This window comes from Manacus candei, unplaced genomic scaffold (genome assembly GCF_025592945.1).
Source record: "Manacus candei isolate 608988 ecotype Guabito, Panama unplaced genomic scaffold, ASM2559294v1 h1tg000241l, whole genome shotgun sequence".
NCBI lineage: Eukaryota > Metazoa > Chordata > Aves > Passeriformes > Pipridae > Manacus > Manacus candei.
In genome coordinates, this window is record NW_026138289.1 from 2,626 (window position 1) to 23,073 (window position 20,448).

General features: G+C 49.1%; 1 protein-coding gene across 1 annotated transcript; it reads right to left on the reverse strand.

The window, feature by feature from the left end:
• Positions 1-541: 541 nt before the first annotated feature.
• LOC127464599 (C-type lectin domain family 17, member A-like) lies at positions 542-18,950 on the reverse strand. Its single transcript, XM_051774952.1, has 9 exons — positions 18,821-18,950; positions 17,238-17,288; positions 16,080-16,163; positions 11,132-11,383; positions 8,636-8,698; positions 6,827-6,916; positions 4,388-4,557; positions 3,218-3,327; positions 542-731 (listed from the first exon to the last, which is right to left on the reverse strand). Exons 1-9 carry the CDS (start codon positions 18,891-18,893, stop codon positions 590-592), a joined length of 1,035 nt encoding a protein of 344 aa, XP_051630912.1. The 5' UTR covers positions 18,894-18,950; the 3' UTR covers positions 542-589.
• Positions 18,951-20,448: the final 1,498 nt, after the last annotated feature.

Below are 20,448 nucleotides of genomic sequence, written 5' to 3' on the forward strand. Positions count from 1 at the left end.
GTGGGGATTTGAGTTTTTTTAGGGGGTTGGGATTTTTGGGAGGTTTTGGGGTTTTGGGGGGGAATTTGATTTTTTGGGAGGGGCTTGGGTTTTTTGGGGGATCGATTTTTTGGGAGGTTTTGGGGGGATTCGGGGGGGGGTTGGAGGGATTTTGGGGGTATTTTGTTTTTCGGGGGGGGAAATTCGGGTGTTTTGGGGTTTTTTTTGTGGGGGGCGAATTTGGCTTTTTTGTGGGGGCTTTGGGGTTTTTTTGGGGGGGATTTTGGGTTTATTTGGGGGGATTTGGGGTTTTTTGGGGGGAGTTGGGATTTTTGGGAGGATTTGGGGTTTTGGGGGGAATTTGATTTTTTGGGAGGGGCTTGGTTTTTGGGGGGGGGTCGGTTTTTTGGGAGGTCTTGGGGTTTTGGGGAGATTCTGGGTCGGTTGAGGGGATTTTGGGGAGGATTTTGGGGCGTTTTTTGGGGGGGTATTTTGGTTTTTTTTGGAGGGGGAGTTCAGGTTTTTTGGGGTGTTTTGGGGGGGTTTTGGTGGTTTTGGGGGTTTGGGGGAAGGTTAAATTGTCGGGAAAGTGGGAAAAGCGGGATCTGGGTCAGCAATTCCAGGATTTCTCGCAGATCCAGGGGTGGGGGTTGGAACAAAGGTCGTTGCTCCAGAAGCCTTTGGGGTCGATGATCCCACAATTCCTGAGATCCTGGTCCTTGGCCTCGGCCCTGCCCAGAATAGTCCAAAAACTTGGGGGAAAAAACACAGGGAAAAAACAGGGAAAAGGGGCAGGAAAAAACGGGAAAAGGAGGAGGAGAAAAGGGGGAAAAGAGGGAGGGAAAAGGGGGAAAAGGAGGAAAAATCAAGAGAAGAAGGAGGGAAAAGGGGGAAAAGGAGGGGGAAAAGAGGGAAAAGAAGGAGGGAAAATGGGGAAAAGGAGGAGGAAAAAGAGGGACAAGGAGGGGGGAAAACTAGGGGAAAAGGGAGGGAAAACGGGGGAAAGGAGCGGGAAAAACAGGGAAAAGAAGGAGGAAAAACGGGGGGAAGGAGAAGAAAAAAGAGGGAAAAGGGGGAGGAAAAATAAAAATCAGGAAAGAAAAACAACTCCTGGAAAAGTCAGATTGGAATTTCGTGGGGAAAACCCCACAAAAAAACCGCCTTTTGCTTTCAGGAAAACCTCCCCAAATCCCACTTTTCCAACAGAAATCCTAAAACTTCCAACACCACCACCACCCCCTAAGTTTTAATGGGTCAATTTTCCATTTTTCCAAAAATTTCCTGACGATTTCCCATTTTTTTATGATTTCTGGAGGGAATTTCTGCCTCAGACTTGTCCCAAAATTGCTTTTTTTCCCATGAAGACTTCCAAAAATCCCATTTTTCCAACAGAAATCCTTAAAACTCCCCAAACCCCCGAAGTTTTAATGGATTGATTTTCCATTTTCCCAATAATTTCCTGATTATTTCCCATTTTTGAGGATTTTCCTGATATTTTCCTGATTATTTCCAATTTTTGAGGATTTTCCCAATAATTTCCTGATTATTTCCAATTTTTGAGGATTTCCCCAATAATTTCCTGATTATTTCCCCTTTTCAGGAATTTTCCCAATAATTCCCTGATTATTCCCCATTTTTCAGGAATTTTTCCCAATAATTTCCTGATTATTTCCCATTTTTCAGGATTTTTCCCAATAATTTCCTGATTATTTCCCATTTTCAAGGATCTTTCCCAATAATTTCTTGATTATTTCCCATATTTGAGGATTTTCCTGATATTTTCCTGATTATTTCCCTTTTTCAGGAATTTTCCCAGTAATTCCCTGATTATTTCCCATTTTTCAGGATTTTTCCCAATAATTTCCTGATTATTTCCAATTTTTGAGGATTTTCCCAATAATTCCCTGATTATTCCCCATTTTTCAGGAATTTTTCCCAATAATTTCCTGATTATTTCCAATTTTTGAGGATTTTCCCAATAATTCCCTGATTATTTCCCATTTTTCAGGAATTTTTCCCAATAATTTCCTGATTATTTCCCATTTTCAAGGATCTTTCCCAATAATTTCTTGATTATTTCCCATATTTGAGGATTTTCCTGATATTTTCCTGATTATTTCCCTTTTTCAGGAATTTTCCCAATAATTCCCTGATTATTTCCCATTTTTCAGGAATTTTTCCCAGTAATTCCCTGATTATTTCCCATTTTTCAGGATTTTTCCCAATAATTTCCTGATTATTCCCCATTTTTCAGGAATTTTTCCCAATAATTTCCTGATTATTTCCAATTTTTGAGGATTTTCCCAATAATTCCCTGATTATTTCCCATTTTTCAGGAATTTTTCCCAATAATTTCCTGATTATTTCCCATTTTCAAGGATCTTTCCCAATAATTTCTTGATTATTTCCCATATTTGAGGATTTTCCTGATATTTTCCTGATTATTTCCCTTTTTCAGGAATTTTCCCAATAATTCCCTGATTATTCCCCATTTTTCAGGAATTTTCCCAATCATTTCCTGATTATTTCCCATTTTTCAGGAATTTTTCCAATCATTCCCTGATTATTTCCCATTTTTCAGGATTTTTCCCAATCATTTCCTGATTATTTCCAATTTTTCAGGATTTTTCCAATAATTCCCTGATTATTCCCCATTTTTCAGGAATTTTCCCAATAATTCCCTGATTATTTCCCATTTTTCAGGAATTTTTCCCAATAATTCCCTGATTATTTCCCATTTTCAAGGATCTTTCCCAATAATTTCTTGATTATTTCCCATATTTGAGGATTTTCCTGATATTTTCCTGATTATTTCCCTTTTTCAGGAATTTTCCCAATAATTTCCTGATTATTTCCAATTTTTCAGGATTTTTCCAATAATTTCCTGATTATTCCCCATTTTTCAGGAATTTTCCCAATAATTCCCTGATTATTCCCCATTTTTCAGGAATTTTCCCAATCATTTCCTGATTATTTCCCATTTTTCAGGAATTTTTCCCAATAATTTCCTGATTATTTCCCATTTTCAAGGATCTTTCCCAATAATTTCTTGATTATTTCCCATATTTGAGGATTTTCCTGATATTTTCCTGATTATTTCCCAATTTCGAGGATTTTTCCCAATAATTCCCTGATTATTCCCCATTTTCGAGGATTTTTCCCAATAATTCCCTGATTATTCCCCATTTTCGAGGATTTTCCCAATAATTTTCGGGGAATTCCCGGCGGGAATTCCTACCTGAAGGGGGGATTTTCCCCGTTGATCCAAACCCACTTCCCTTTTTCCTCCCGGTCCGTCATTCCCAGCCAGTAGGAGCTGCTCCGGTTGGTGTTTTCCAGCAGGAATTCCTGGAAAAACGGCCCCAAAGTCCGGAATTCCCGGGAATTCCGCAGCAGTTTTTGGGGGGAATTAAGTTGTGGGGAAAGAGCAGGAATTCCAGGCTGGGAATTCCTGGCGGGGGGGGGGGGGGGGAGGATTTCAGGCTGGGAATTCCAGGATGGGAATTGCAGGGTGGGAAATTTCGGAGCCACAATTCCAGGGTGGGAATTCCAGAGTGGGAATTCCGAGGTGGGAATTGCAGAGTGAGAATTCCAGAGGGGGCATCCCAGAGCGGGAATTCCAGGGCGGGAATGACCCAAGAAAAGGAATTCCAAGGAGGGAGAATTCCGGGACGGGGATTCCAGACTGGGAATTCCGGAGTGAGAATTCCAGGGTGGGAATTGCAGGGTGGGAAAATTCCAGGGTGGGAATTCCAAGATGGGAATTCCGGAGTGAGAATTCCAGGGTGGGAATTCCGGGATGGGGATTCCAGACCGGGAATTCCAGAGTGGGAATTGCAGAGTGGGAATTCCATGAAACGGGAATTCCAGGGGGGGGAATCCCAGGACAGGAATTCCAGAGTAGGAAAATTCCAGAGTGGGAATTCCAGGGCAGGAATCCCAGGATGGGAATTCCAGAGTAGGAAAATTCCAGGGTGGGAAAATTTCAGGCTGGAAATTCCAGGGCATCTCATGGATTATTATTTCCATTATTTCCATAATTTTCCGTGTGGGAGCGGGAATTCCAGGGCAGGAATTCCAGGGTGGGAATTCCATGAAATGGGAATTGCACAGTGGGAATTCCAGGGTAGGAGAATGTTCCAGAGTGGGAATTCCAGGGTGGGAATTCCAGGGCAGGAAAATTCCAGGGTAGGAAAATTCCGGACTGGGAATTCCAGAGTGAGAATTCCAGGGTGGGAATCCCACAGCATCTAATGGATTATTACTTCCATTATTTCCTTAATTTTCCGTGGTGGGAGCGGGAATTCCAGGGTGGGAATTCCAGGGTGGGAATTCCAGGGTGGGAATTCCAGGGCGGGGACCTTGGGGGGTGGGAATGGGGAGTAAATCCCGGGAATTTTTGCCCAACCTGCTCCTCCTCGGAGTTGACGACGACCAGGTGGGAGCCCAGGTCGGCACAGGCGTCCCGGGCCTCCTCCCAGCTCCAGGATTCCCAGGAAAAGGAGTAGCAGCTCTTCCCAAAAAGCTGCCACCCCGCCGAGCAGCGCCGGGAGCCCTCCAGGCTCCGGCACAGCAGCCCTGGAATGCCGGGAATTCCCAAAGCCAGTGGCCCAGAATCCAGGAATTCCCAAAGCCAGCGCCGGGAATCCCGCGGAGCCGGATGGGGATGAGAGAATAAAAGAGGGGAAATGGGGGGAATCAGAAGAAATTCCCAAAATCCAGGGGGAAAAACAGGGGAAATTCCCAAAATCTGGGGGGAAATCAGGAGAAATTCCCAAAATCCAGGGGGGAAATCCCAGAGAAAATGCCAAAATCCAGGGGGGAAAATAGGAGGGAAATCCCGGAGAAATTCCCAAAATCCAGGGGGAAAAATGGGGGGAATCAGGAGAAATTCCCAAAATCCAGGAGGAAAAACAGGGGAAATTCCCAAAATTCGGGGGGGAAATCAGGAGAAATTCCCAAAATTCAGGGGGAAATCCCAGAGAAAATGCCAAAGGCAGGGGGAAAAACAGGGAAAAATCAGGGGAAATTCCCCAAATCCAGGGGGGAAATCCCAGAGAAAATGCCAAAATCCAGGGGGGAAAATAGGAGGGAAATCCCGGAGAAATTCCCAAAATCCAGGGGGAAAAATGGGGGGAATCAGGAGAAATTCCCAAAATCCAGGAGGAGAAACAGGGGAAATTCCCAAAATTCGGGGGGGAAATCAGGAGAAATTCCCAAAATCCAGGGGGGAAAATAGGGGGGAAATCCCGGAGAAATTCCCAAAATCCAGGGGGGAAATCCCAGAGAAAATTCCAAAGACGGGGAAAATCCAGGGAATGCCCAAATCCAGGGGGAAAATCAGGGGGAAAATCAGGAGAAATTGCCAAAAGCCAGCAGGAAATCCCGGAGAGAATGCCAAAGCTGGGGGGAAATCCAGGGAAAGCCCCAAATCCCAAGAAAATACAGGGAAAAACATGGAGAGACCCCCCCCAAGTCCGAGGAAAAATCCAGGGGAAGCCCCAAATGCAGGGGGAAAAAATCAGGGAAAAACATGGAGAAATTCCCAACTCCAGGGGGAAATCCTGGAGACAATGCCAAAGACAGAGAAAAATCCAGGGAATGTCCCAAATGCAGGGAAAAACGTGGGAAAAATTCCCAAACCTAGGTGAAAGCCTGTAGAAACCCTAATTCTGGGTAAACAAAACCCCAAATCCAGGGAAAAACTGAAGAACCCCCCCAAATCCAGGGAAAACCCTGGATAGTCCAGGTAAAACCCCCAAATCCAGGAAAAAAAATCTGGATAAAGCCCCGAATCCGGGGGTGAAAATTCCCAAACCCGTGGAAAAACTCCCAAATCCAGGGAAAAACTCCCAAATCCAGGGAAAAACTCCCAAATCCAGGGAAAAACCTGGAGAAACACTCAAATCCAGGGAAAAACGCGGATAATCCATGTAAAAACCCCTAATCCAGGGAAAAATCTTGGAAATTACCCCCAAATCCGGGTAGAAATCCTGGAGACCCCCCCAAATCTGGATAAAAGCCCCCCAAATCCTGGGAAAACCCTGGAGAAAGCCCCAAATTTGAGGAAACGCCCAAATCCAGGGAAATCCCCCTAAATCCAAGGAAAAGTCCCGGAGAACCCCACAAATCTGGACAAAAGCCCCCCCAAATCCAGGGAAATCCCCCCCCCCCAAATCCAGGGAAAACCCTGGAGAACCCCCCAAACCCCAGGAAACGCCCAAATCCAGGGAAACCCCCCTAAATCCAGGGGAAAATCCCGTAAAACCCTCCGCGCCTTCCCAGTTTTCCCTGTTTTCGCCCCACCCCAAGCCCTGCGACAATTTCAGGGAGGGAATTCCCGGGGGGAATGCCGGAGTTCCAGGTGGGAATGCTGGAATTCCAGGGGGGAATGCCGGAATTCCCGGGGGGAATGCCGGAATTCCAGGGGGGAATGCCGGAATTCCAGGGGGGAATGCCGGAATTCCAGGGGGGAATGCTGGAATTCCAGGGGGGAATGCCAGAATTCCAGGGGGGAATGCTGGAATTCCAGGGGGGAATGCCGGAGTTCCAGGGGGGAATGCCGGAATTCCAGGGGGGAATGCCGGAATTCCAGGGGGGAATGCCGGAATTCCAGGGGGGAATGCCGGAATTCCAGGGGGGAATGCCGGAATTCCAGGGGGGAATGCCGGAGTTCCAGGGGGGAATGCTGGAATTCCAGGGGGGAATGCCGGAATTCCAGGGGGGAATGCTGGAATTCCAGGGGGGAATGCCGGAATTCCAGGGGGGAATGCTGGAATTCCAGGTGGGAATGCCGGAATTCCAGGGGGGAATGCCGGAATTCCAGGTGGGAATTCCCGGGAATCACCTGTGACCTCCTGGAGCTCCTGGAAGTGCTGCTGGATCCACCCCCGGAGCCGCGTCTGCCGCCGCTGCGCCGCCGCCAGCTCCCGCAGCACTGGGACCAGTATGGACCAGTATGGACCAGTACGGACCAGTAACACCCAGGGACCTCCCAGTACATCCCAGTGCCCTCCCAATTCATCCCAGTCCATCCCAGTCCATCCCAGTCCATCCCAGTCTGCCGCCGCTGCGCTGCTGCCAGCTCCCGCAGCACTGGGACCAGTATGGACCAGTACAGACCAGTATGGACCAGTAACACCCAGGGACCTCCCAGTACAGCCCAGTCCATCCCAGTGCTCCCAGTCCATCCCAGTCCATCCCAGTCCATCCCAGTGCATCCCAGTCCATCCCAGTGCTCCCAGTCCATCCCAGTCTGCCACCGCTGCGCTGCCACCAGCTCCCGCAGCACTGCGACCAGTATGGACCAGTATGGACCAGTAACACCCAGGGACCTCCCAGTACAGCCCAGTGCCATCCCAGTCCATCCCAGTGCTCCCAGTCCAGCCCAGTGCTCCCAGTCCATCCCAGTCCATCCCAGTCTGCCGCTGCTGTGCCACCGCCAGCTCCCGGAGCACTGGGAATAACAGTCCCAGTATGGACCAGTATGGACCAGTACAGACCAGTAACACCCAGGGACCTCCCAGGGACCTCCCAGTACAGCCCAGTCAATCCCAGTCCATCCCAGTCCATCCCAGTCCATCCCAGTCTGCCACTGCTGCGCCGCCGCCAGCTCCCGGAGCACTGGGACCAGTATGGACCAGTATGGACCAGGATGGACCAGTATGGACCAGTAACACCCAGGGACCTCCCAGGGACCTCCCAGTCCAGCCCAGTGCCCTCCCAGTGTTCCCAGTGCCCTTCCAGTGCCCTCCCAGTACATCCCAGTGCCCTCCCAGTAACCCCTGCCTGGTTCCCCAGTGCTCCCAGTTCCCCCCCAGTACATCCCAGTTCCCTCCCAGCAAATCCCAGTTCCCTCCCAGCACATCCCAGTTCCCTCCCAGTGCTCCCAGTTCCCTCCCAGTAAATCCCAGTTCCCTCCCAGCACATCCCAGTTCCCTCCCAGCACATCCCAGTTCCCTCCCAGTGCTCCCAGTTCCCTCCCAGCACATCCCAGTTCCCTCCCAGTACATCCCAGTTCCCTCCCAGTGCTCCCAGTTCCCTCCCAGTTCCCAGCAGGACGAGCACCCCCCACCATTCCCGCCCCCTTTTCCCGCTCCCGGAGTTTTTCCCCCCGGGATTTGTCCCTTTTCCGTCCCTGGAACCTCCATCCCGGCTGGAAAACCCCCCCGGCCCCTTTTCCGAGCCCGGAATTCCAGGATTTTCCGGGAACAGGGAATTTTCGGGGACATTTTCCCGCCAAATCCCCCCAAAACCATCCCAGAATTCCCCGATTCTCCGGCGACAATCCCGGATTTCCCCGACCCAAGCGGGTTTTTCCCGGATTTTCCCGTGGATTTCCGTCCTTCCCCCTTTTCCAATAAAATCCCAACCGGGAGAAATCCCAGAAAACCCCCGGGGGGGGGGGGATTCCCTCCAATTCCCAACATTTGGGGGCGAATTCCTTCGGGATTTGGGATTTTGGGACGAGCTGCCCCGTTCCCGGCGGAATTCCCGCCGGGATTGCAAACAAACAGAGCAGAACTGGGGGATTTGGGGAAGAGAATTCCAATTTTTCCCTTAATTTGCACCAAAAACCGCCGGGAAATGGGCAAAATATCCCCAAAAACGGGTGTTTTCCAAGGAATTCCAGAGGGTTGGGATCCCAAGGACTCACCGGATTCCCGGTTTTCCGAGCAGTTGGAGCTCAGGAGCTGCAACTCCTCCCAAATCTCTCGGTCTGGAGGGAAAAAGGAAGGAAAAGGCCCCGGGGGGATCCCCAGGAATTCCCGGCGGGGCCGGAATTTGTCCCATTTTGGGAATTCCGGGGGGGATTTTTGGGGGGGGAATTCCAGGGGGGGGGAATTTCCTCTGGGATTGAATCCTGCAGGGAAGGGGGGGGGTGGGAAACCCGGAAATTCCCATTCCTGGCTGGAATTAAAGCCTGAAATTCCCATTCCTGGCTGGAATTAAAGCGTGAAATTCCATTTGGAGCTGGAATGAAACCTCAACATTCCCGTTTTTAGCTGGAAATAACCCAAAAAAATCCCATTCCAGGATGGAATTCACCCGAAAATTCCCATTCCAAGGTAGAATTAAACCCTAAAATTCCCATTTGAAGGGAATTAAACCTTAAAATTCCCATTTTAAAGGAATTAAACCTTAAAATTCCCATTTTAAGGGAATTAAACCTTAAAATCCCCATTTTAAAGGTGGAATTAACCCAAAAATCCCGTTTTAATCTGGAATTAACCCTGAAATTCCCATTTTGAGCTGGAATTCACCCTGAAATTCCCATTTTGAGCTGGAATTACCCCTAAAATTCCCATCCCAAGGTACAACCAAACCCTGACATTCCCGTATCCAAGTGGAACCAAACCCTAAAATTGGAATTAACTTGAAAATCCCATTTGGAGCTGAAATCAACCCTAAAATTCCCGTTTTAATCTGGAATTGTCCCTAAAATTCCTATTCCAGTGTGGAATTAACCCTGAAATTCCCATGTTGAGCTCGAATTAACCCTGGAATTCCCATTCCAAGATGGAATTAACCCTGAAATTCAGACACTGGGGTGGAATTAATCCTAAAATTCCCACTTTGAGCTGGAATCAAGCCTAAAATTCCCATTTCTGTGGGGAATTAACGCTCCAATTCCCATTTTGAGCTGGAATTCACCCCAAAATTCCCATTTCACTGTGGAATTCACCCTAAAATCCCATTTTGGGCTGGAATTAACCCTACAATTCCCATTCCAGTGTGGAATCAACTCTAAAATTCCCATTCCGGTGTGGAATTAACCCTAAAATTCCTATTTTAAAGCTGGAATTAACCCTAAAATTCCAATTTTTAGCTGGAATTCACCCTAAAATTCCCATTCCAGTGTGGAATTAACCCGAAAATTCCCATTCCAGTGTGGAATTAACCCGAAAATTCCCATTCCAGTGTGGAATTAACCCTGGAATCCCCACTTTGAGCCGGAATTACCCCCCCTATTCCCAGGTTAGGAGCAGACCCCGCCCGTCTTTGGGGCCCTTTGGCCCCGATTCCCGTTCCCGCTCCCGTTCCCGCCCCATCCCATTTTTCCAGCCCCACTCCCATTCCTGCCCCATCCCGGTTTTTCCCGGCCCCATCCCGTTTTCCCATTCCCGCTCCCATTCCCGGCCCCATCCCGGTTTTCCAGCCCCACTCCCATTCCCGCCCCATCCCGGTTTTTCCCGCCCCATCCCGTTTTTCCAGCCCCACTCCCATTCCCGCCCCATCCCAGTTTTCCCGTTCCCACTCCCATTCCCGCCCCATCCCGTTTTTCCAGCCCCACTCCCATTCCCGCCCCATCCCGGTTTTTCCTGGCCCCATCCCGGTTTTCCAGCCCCACTCCCATTCCCGCCCCATCCCGGTTTTCCAGCCCCATCCCGGTTTTCCAGCCCCACTCCCATTCCCGCCCCATCCCGGTTTTTCCCGGCCCCATCCCGATTTTCCAGCCCCACTCCCATTCCCGCCCCATCCCAGTTTTCCCGTTCCCACTCCCATTCCCGCCCCATCCCGGTTTTCCCCGCCCCATCCCGTTTTCCCATTCCTGCTCCCGTTCCCGCCCCATCCCATTTTTCCAGCCCCACTCCCATTCCCGCCCCATCCCGTTTTTCCAGCCCCACTCCCATTCCTGCCCCATCCCGGTTTTCCAGCCCCATCCCGGTTTTCCAGCCCCACTCCCATTCCCGCCCCATCCCAGTTTTTCCCGCCCCATCCCGGTTTTCCAGCCCCACTCCCATTCCCGCCCCATCCCGGTTTTCCCGTTCCCACTCCCATTCCCGCCCCATCCCGGTTTTCCCCGCCCCATCCCATTTTTCCAGCCCCACTCCCATTCCCGCCCCATCCCGGTTTTCCAGCCCCACTCCCATTCCAGCCCCATCCCGGTTTTCCAGCCCCACTCCCATTCCGGCCCCATCCCATTTTTTCCAGCCCCACTCCCATTCCCGCCCCATCCCGGTTTTTCCCGCCCCATCCCGGTTTTCCAGCCCCACTCCCATTCCCAGCCCCATCCTGGTTTTCCAGCCCCACTCCCATTCCCGGCCCATCCTGGTTTTTCCCGGCCCCATCCCATTTTTCCAGCCCCACTCCCACTCCCGCCCCATCCCGGTTTTTTCCAGCCCCATCCCGTTTTTCCAGCCCCACTCACGTTTCTGCAGGCCCAGGGTGAGGAGCAGGGCCCAGCCCAGGAGGCTCAGCCCCAGCAGGACGGACAGAGCAGGCAGGGCCCGGCCCCGGCCCCGATCCCGATCCCGATCCCGATCCCGATCCCGATCCCGATCCCGATCCCAGTCCCGGCCTTGGGGTTCTGGTTCCAGCTCAGCTTTCCCGGGAAAAGCGGCTCCGGCTCCGGGGGAGGGTCCGGCCCGGGAAGGGTTTGGAGACCCTGCCAGGGTGTAAACTGGGGAGGGAAATTGGGATTAGGGGGCAAAGCCCGGGTGGGGGGATGAGCCTGGCCCTGGGGGGATAATCCTGGTCCCAATCCTGGTCCTGGGGGTCTAATCCTGATCCCAATCCTGGTCCTGGGGGTCTAATCCTGATCCCAATCCTGGTCCTGGGGGGATAATCCTGATCCCAATTCTGGCCCTGGGGGGCTAATCCTGATCCCAATTCTGGTCCTGGGGGTCTAATCCTGATCCCAATCCTGGCCCTGGGGGGCTAATCCTGGTCCCAATCCTGGTCCTGGGGGTCTAATCCTGATCCCAATCCTGGTCCTGGGGGGATAATCCTGATCCCAATTCTGGTCCTGGGGGGATAATCCTGGTCCCAATCCTGGTCCTGGGGGTCTAATCCTGATCCCAATCCTGGTCCTGGGGGTCTGAGCCTGATCCTAATCCTGAACCATGGGGGCTAATTCTGGTCCTGGGGGGATAATCCTGATCCCAATCCTGGTCCTGGGGGGATAATCCTGATCCCAATCCTGGTCCTGGGGGGATAATCCTGATCCCAATCCTGGTCCTGGGGGGATAATCCTGTTCCTAATTCTGGTCCTGGGGGGGTAATCCTGAACCTGGGGGTCTAATCCTGGTCCTGGGGGTCTAATCCTGATCCCGGTCATGGTCCTGGGGGGCTAATCCTGGTCCCCATCCTGGTCCTGGGGGGCTAATCCTGAGCCTAATCCTGAGCCATGGGGTCTAATCTTGGTCCATGGGGGCTAATCCTGGTCCTGGGAGGCTAATCCTGGTCCTAATCCTGGTCCTGGGGGGATAATCCTGGTCCCAATCCTGGTCCTGGGGGGATAATCCTGGTCCTAATTCTGGTCCTGGGGGGATAATCCTGGTCCTGGGGGTCTGAGCCTGATCCCAACCCTGGTCCTGGGGTCTAATCCTGAGCCTGGGGGTCTCAGCCTGAGCCTAATCCTGAGCTGTGGGGTCTAATCCTGGTCCTGGGGGTCTAATCCTGGTCCCAATCCTGGTCCTGGGGGGATAATCCTGGTCCTGGGGGTCTGAGCCTGAGCCTAATCCTGAGCCATGGGGGCTAATCTTGGTCCATGGGGTCTAATCCTGGTCCTAATCCTGGTCCTGAGGGTCTGATCCTGATCCCAATCCTGGTCCTGGGGGGCTGAGCCTGATTCTAATCCTGATCCATGGGGTCTAACCCTGGTCCATCAGGAATTAACCCCTAAAATTCCCATTTTGTCATGGAATTAACCCCGAAATTCCCATTCCAAGGTGGAATTAACCCCCGAAATTCCCATTTTGAGGTGGAATTAACCCCCAAATTCCCATTCCAGGATGGAATTAACCCCAAAATTCCCATTTTGAGGAGGAATTAACCCTAAAATTCAGACACTGAGGTGGAATTAACCCCAAAATTCCCTTTTTGTGGTGGAATTAACCCCAAAATTCCCATTCCAGGATGGAATTAGCCCCAAAATTCCCATTCCAGGATGGAATTAACCCCAAAACTCCCATTCCAGGATGGAATTAGCCCCCAAATTCCCATTCCAGGATGGAATTAGCCCCAAAATTCCCATTCCAGGATGGAATTAACCCCAAAACTCCCATTCCAGGATGGAATTAGCCCCCAAATTCCCATTCCAGGATGGAATTAACCCCAAAATTCCCATTTTGTCATGGAATTAACCCCAAAATTCCCATTCCAGGATGGAATTAACCCCCAAATTCCCATTCCAGGATGGAATTAACCCCAAAATTCCCATTCCAGAATGGAATTAGCCCCAAAATTCCCATTCCAGGATGGAATTAGCCCCAAAATTCCCATTCCAGGATGGAATTAGCCCCAAATTCCCATTCCAGGATGGAATTAACCCCCAAATTCCCATTCCAGGATGGAATTAACCCCAAAATTCCCATTCCAAGGTGGAACTAACCCCCAAATTCCCATTCCAGGATGGAATTAACCCCAAAATTCCCATTCCAGGATGGAATTAGCCCCCAAATTCCCATTCGAGGATGGAATTAACCCCAAAATTCCCATTCCAGGATGGAATTAACCCCAAAATTCCCATTCCAGGATGGAATTAACCCCAAAATTCCCATTTTGTCATGGAATTAACCCCAAAATTCCCATTCCAGGATGGAATTAACCCCCAAATTCCCATTCCAGGATGGAATTAACCCCAAAATTCCCATTCCAAGGTGGAACTAACCCCCAAATTCCCATTCCAGGATGGAATTAACCCCAAAACTCCCATTCCAGGATGGAATTAGCCCCAAATTCCCATTCCAGGATGGAATTAACCCCAAAATTCCCATTCCAGGATGGAATTAACCCCAAAATTCCCATTCCAAGGTGGAATTAACCCCAAAATTCCCATTTTGAGGTGGAATTAGCCCCCAAATTCCCATTCCAGGATGGAATTAGCCCCCAAATTCCCATTCCAGGATGGAATTAGCCCCAAAATTCCCATTCCAGGATGGAATTAACCCCAAAATTCCCATTCCAGGATGGAATTAACCCCCAAATTCCCATTCCAGGATGGAACTAACCCCAAAATTCCCATTCCAGGATGGAATTAACCCCCAAATTCCCATTCCAGGATGGAACTAACCCCAAAATTCCCATTCCAGAATGGAATTAGCCCCAAAATTCCCATTCCAGGATGGAATTAACCCCAAAATTCCCATTCCAGAATGGAATTAGCCCCAAAATTCCCATTCCAGGATGGAATTAGCCCCAAAATTCCCATTCCAGAATGGAATTAGCCCCAAAATTCCCATTCCAGGATGGAATTAACCCCAAAATTCCCATTCCAAGGTGGAATTAACCCCAAAATTCCCATTTTGAGGTGGAATTAGCCCCAAAATTCCCATTCCAGGATGGAATTAGCCCCAAAATTCCCATTCCAGGATGGAATTAGCCCCCAAAATTCCCATTCCAGGATGGAATTAACCCTAAAATTCCCATTCCAGGATGGAATTAACCCCCAAATTCCCATTCCAGGATGGAATTAGCCCCCAAAATTCCCATTCCAGGATGGAATTAGCCCCCAAATTCCCATTCCAGGATGGAATTAACCCCAAAATTCCCATTCCAAGGTGGAATTAACCCCAAAATTCCCATTTTGAGGTGGAATTAGCCCCCAAATTCCCATTCCAGGATGGAATTAGCCCCCAAATTCCCATTCCAGGATGGAATTAGCCCCAAAATTCCCATTTTGAGGTGGAATTAGCCCCAAAATTCCCATTCCAGGATGGAATTAGCCCCAAAATTCCCATTCCAGGATTGAATTAACCCCAAAATTCCCATTCCAGGATGGAATTAACCCCAAAATTCCCATTCCAGGATGGAATTAACCCCCAAATTCCCATTCCAGGATGGAATTAGCCCCCAAAATTCCCATTCCAAGGTGGAACTAACCCCAAAATTCCCATTCCAGAATGGAATTAGCCCCCAAATTCCCATTCCAGGATTGAATTAACCCCAAAATTCCCATTCCAGGATGGAATTAACCCCAAAATTCCCATTCCAGGATGGAATTAGCCCCAAAATTCCCATTTTGAGGTGGAATTAGCCCCAAAATTCCCATTTTGAGGTGGAATTAGCCCCCAAATTCCCATTCCAGGATGGAATTAGCCCCAAAATTCCCATTCCAGGATGGAACTAACCCCCAAACTCCCATTCCAGGATGGAATGAGCCCCAAAATTCCCATTCCAGGATGGAATTAACCCCCAAATTCCCATTCCAGAATGGAATTAGCCCCAAAATTCCCATTCCAGGATGGAATTAACCCCAAAATTCCCATTCCAAGGTGGAATTAGCCCCAAAATTCCCATTTTGAGGTGGAATTAGCCCCCAAATTCCCATTCCAGGATGGAATTAGCCCCCAAATTCCCATTCCAGGATGGAATTAGCCCCCAAAATTCCCATTCCAGGATGGAATTAACCCCCAAATTCCCATTCCAGGATGGAATTAGCCCCCAAAATTCCCATTCCAGGATGGAATTAACCCCAAATTCCCATTCCAGGATGGAATTAGCCCCCAAATTCCCATTCCAGGATGGAATTAACCCCAAAATTCCCATTCCAAGGTGGAATTAACCCCAAAATTCCCATTTTGAGGTGGAATTAGCCCCCAAATTCCCATTCCAGGATGGAATTAGCCCCAAAATTCCCATTCCAGGATGGAATTAGCCCCCAAAATTCCCATTCCAGGATGGAATTAGCCCCCAAATTCCCATTCCAAGGTGGAACTAACCCCAAAATTCCCATTCCAGAATGGAATTAGCCCCCAAATTCCCATTCCAGGATTGAATTAACCCCAAAATTCCCATTCCAGGATGGAATTAACCCCAAAATTCCCATTCCAGGATGGAATTAGCCCCAAAATTCCCATTTTGAGGTGGAATTAGCCCCAAAATTCCCATTCCAGGATGGAATTAGCCCCAAAATTCCCATTCCAGGATTGAATTAACCCCAAAATTCCCATTCCAGGATGGAATTAACCCCAAAATTCCCATTCCAGGATGGAATTAACCCCCAAATTCCCATTCCAGGATGGAATTAGCCCCCAAAATTCCCATTCCAGGATGGAATTAGCCCCCAAATTCCCATTCCAGGATGGAACTAACCCCCAAACTCCCATTCCAGGATGGAATTAGCCCCCAAATTCCCATTTTCCCGGGGGTCTCACCTGTCCCGGGTTTGCTCCGCGGTTCCCGCTCCGACTCCGCCAGGGACACGTCGTCGTAATCGTCCTCAAAACTGTCCGGGGAGGCTCAAAAACGGGGGGGAAACGGGAAAATCAGGATTTGGGGTCGATTTGGGATCGATTTGGGGTCGATTTGATCCCCTCGACCTCCCGACCCCGCAATCCCAAGGAAGTTTGAGGCTCTCGGGGCTCGGGTTTGAGCCTGGAAAGCCTCAAAAATTGGAATTTTCCTTTTCCCTTCGGGGATTCCCGGGAGGTTTTCCCAAATATTTCCCCCCATATATTGATTTTATCTATTTTTATCCCCTTACCTTCCAATCCCACAATTCCCCAATTCATAAATAATGTATTTATAGAGAGATTTTATAATAAATAATATTAAATATATTAAATATATCAATATTTATTTATTCATAATAATTAGCAGTAATTTAACTCAAATATGTAATTTTATCTCATAGGCATAATTTGTAATTATTTTTCTCATGCAATATAAACACTTCCATAAATGTGATCTAAATATTGTTATAAAAATATAACTGAAGTATAAATAAATCAGAACCTATTTTTAAATTTTAAAATAAGCATAATTTTATATAAAGATAAATTTTAAAAAATATATAATTTTATATTCAGATAACGTATAAAATAGAAAACATAAAATATAAAGCATAAAACATAAATTATTAAATATTAAATATTAAAATAGAAATGCAAACATAAATATAGTAAATGTCGTCTGTATTTTATAATAAATTTTTATTCTGTTTTATAGATTTTTATATTAAAATTTCTTTTATTACAATATTTTATTATAATATTTCTATAAAGTCTATTGTATTCTAGATAATATTATAATAAAATGTCTTTATTTTATAAGAAGATTCCCTTTGATGCTCTCTGGGGTTGGATTTGAGCCTGGAAAGGTGAAAATCCCATTTCCAGGAGCCAGGAATTCCCGGGGTGGGGAATCCCGGGATATTTTGGGGAATTCTTTGCTCAGTTTTGACCCAAAAAAGCCAAATTTGGGAGCAAAAACTTCCCGTTTGGAGCCAAAACTGAGGCGGGATCGACCCCTGGGAATTCTGCTTCCCACCAGCCTCCAAAAACCCGGGAAAAGGGGGAAAAACAGGGATTTACCTGGTCTGAAGTCGCCCACTGGGGACATTTTCCCAGTGGAGGAGTAAATTCCTGCCAAAAAAAACGGGAAAAAGAAACAAATTTGGGAAAAACTCGGAGAAAAAACCCCAAATCCAGGGGGAAAAGCCAAAGAAATCCAGGTGAAATCCCGGAGAAACCCCCAAATCCAGGGGAAAAAAAACCCTAAATCCAGGTAAAAAATCCCAGAGAAACCCCCAAATCCAGGTAAAAAATCCCAGGGAAAAAAACAAACCCAGGGGAAACTCCCCTAAATCCAGGGGAAAGCCCAAAGAAACCCCCAAATCCAGGGAAAAACCTGGATAATCCTGGTAAAAATCCCAAATGCAGGTGAAAATCTGGAGGAACCCCTAAATTCAGGGGAAAAAAACCCCTAAATCCAGGTAAAAAATCCCAGAGAAACCCCCAAATCCAGGGAAAAACTCGGGGAAAACCCCAAATCCAACAAGAAACCCCCAAATCCAGGGGAAAATCTTGGAGAATCCCCAAATCCAGGGAAAACCCCCCTAAATCCTGGTAAAAATCCCAGAGAAATCCCAAACCCAGCGGGGAGAAACCCCAAATCCAAGGAAAAGTCCCTGGGAAACCCCTAAATCCAGGGAACACCCCCCGAAATCCAGGTAAAACTCCCAGAGAACCCCCAAATCCAGGGGGATAAAAACCCCAAATTCAAGGAAAAATCCCAAAGAAACCTCCAAATTCAGGGAAAAAGCCGGAGAAACCCCCAAATCCAGGGGAAAAAACCCCAAAGCCGGGTAAAAATCCCCGAGAAACCCCAAATCCAGGGGAAAAAAACCTGAAACCCGGGTAAAAATCTCGGAGAAACCCCCAAATCCAGGGGAAAAAAACCTGAAACCCGGGTAAAAATCTCGGAGAAACCCCCAAATCCAGGGACAAAACCCCCAAATCCAGGTAAAAATCAAGGGCAAACCCCCAAATCTGGAGTAAAAAAACCCCCTAAAGTCAGCTAAAAATCCCAGAGAAACCCCCAAATCCGGGGACAAAAACCCCAAATCCAAGGAAAAATCCCAGAGAAACCCCCAAATCCAGGGACAAAAACCCCAAATCCAAGGAAAAATCCCAGAGAAACCCCCAAACCCAGGGAAAAAAACCCCGTAAATCCAGGTAAAAATTTTGGGAAAACCCCCAAATCCAGAGGAAAACCCGGAGAAACCCCCAAATCCAGGGGAAAAAATCCCAAAGCCGGGTAAAAATCCCAGAGAAACCCCTAAATCCAGGGGAAAACCCAGAGAAACCCCCAAATCCAGGGGAAAACCCAGAGAAACCCCCAAATCCAGGGGAAAAAAACCCAAACCCGGGTAAAAATCTCGGGAAAAGCCCCAAATCCAGGGAAAAAGCCGGAGAGACCCCCAAATCCAGGGCCCCCCAAAAGAGTTTGGCCCTTGGGACGCCGACGGGGCCCTTCCCGTGCCTTCCAGTGCCGCCAACCCCAAAAGACACGGAGAGAACACGGAGAGAACACGGAGAGGACACGGAGAGGACACGGAGAAGCCCCGGGAAGGCCCCGGGAAGGCCCCGGGAAAAGGGGGATCCCCCAAACTCACCGGGCTGCCTCGTCAGGCGTTTGGGGGGCGCGGGGGGGCCCAACCAGTTGCCGTAGGTCTCCTGCTGGGCCATGGTTTGCCGGAGCCCCCGGCACGCCCCCGGCACACCCTCGGCCCCAAATTCCCTCCCTCGGCCCCAAATTCCCTCCCCCGGCCCCAAATTCCCTCCCCCCTCCTGCCCCCCCCCCCCCCCCGGCCCCGATTTAGCCGCCCCGAGGTTTCGGTTCCTCCTCGGCGCCGCGCCGGCGATGACGCGCGACGGGGAGGGGAGAGGGGGGAGTGCCAGAGGTTGGGGGGGGCCGAGATTTGGGATGGCCAAGAGTTGGGATGGCCAAGAGTTGGATGGCCAAGACAGTGCATGGCCAAGAGGTTGGAAGTCCAAGAGGTTGGATGTCCAAGCCCTTGGATGTCCGAGATTTTGGATGTCCAAGAGAATTGATGTCCAAGAGGTTTGAGTTGTCCCAGAGGTTGGATGGCCAAGACATTGGATATCCAAGAGATTTGATGTCCAAGAGATTTGATGTCCAAGATTCTGGATGTCTGAGAGAATTGATGTCCAAGAGGATTGTTGTCCAAGATTTTGGATGTCCAAGAGATTGGATGTCCAAGAGATTGGATGTCCAAGAGATTTGATGTCCAAGAGATTTGATGTCCAAGAGATTGGATGTCCAAGAGATTGGATGTCCAAGAGATTGGATGTCCAAGAGATTGGATGTCCAAGAGTTTGGAGGTCCAAGACATGGAAGTCCAAGACATTGGATTTCAAGATGTTGGATCCCCCAGCCATGGGATGTCCAAGAGCTTGGATGTCCAAGAGGTTGAATTCTGAGATGTTGGATGTCCAAGAGGATTGCTGTCCAAGATTCTGGATGTCCAAGATTTTAGATGTTCAAAAAGTTGGATGTCCAAGGGTTTCGATGTCCAAGGGTTTGGATGTCCAAGAGATTGGATGTCCAAGATTTGGATGTCCAAGATTTGGATGTCCAAGATTTGGATGTCCAAGACATTGGATTCTGAGATGTTGGATGTCCAAGACATTGGATGTCCAAGAGATTGGATGTCCAAGATTTGGATGTCCAAGATTTGGACGTCCAAAGCCTGGGATGTCCAAGAATTTGCATGTCCAACCCATTGGATGTCCAAGAGATGTTGGGCTCTCCCCTGTGCCAAAAATCCACCTTCCCAGCAGATCCCGGGATTCGGTGACTTCCGGTTGGCTTTGGGGTCTTGGTGGCCAAACGGCGACGCCGGAACGCGCCGGAATTTTGGGATTTCAGGGGAATTTTTTGGGGGGCTGTGATTTTTATGGCTTATGGTTAAAACCACCGGGTGACCTTGAGGAGTTTGGGATAAAATCCCGAGTTTCCGGCGCCGGGAGGGGTCTCCGGCGCCGTTGGGCGGAACCGGTGCCGCGCTTGGGCGCCCCCGGCTTGGCCATTTGCATCTTCGCCCCAAAACCCCTCCCGGCTCGTTTTGGTCGCTCTCACTTCCCCTTTGGAGGGTTTTTTTACCCCAAACCCTGGGGAAAAAAAACGGCCCTGACCCTCCTCGGGGTCATTTCGGGCAGTTTTGGGTCAAACCGTGACCAAAAATCTTCATTTCTGAACGTTTTCCTGGTTAATTGGCAA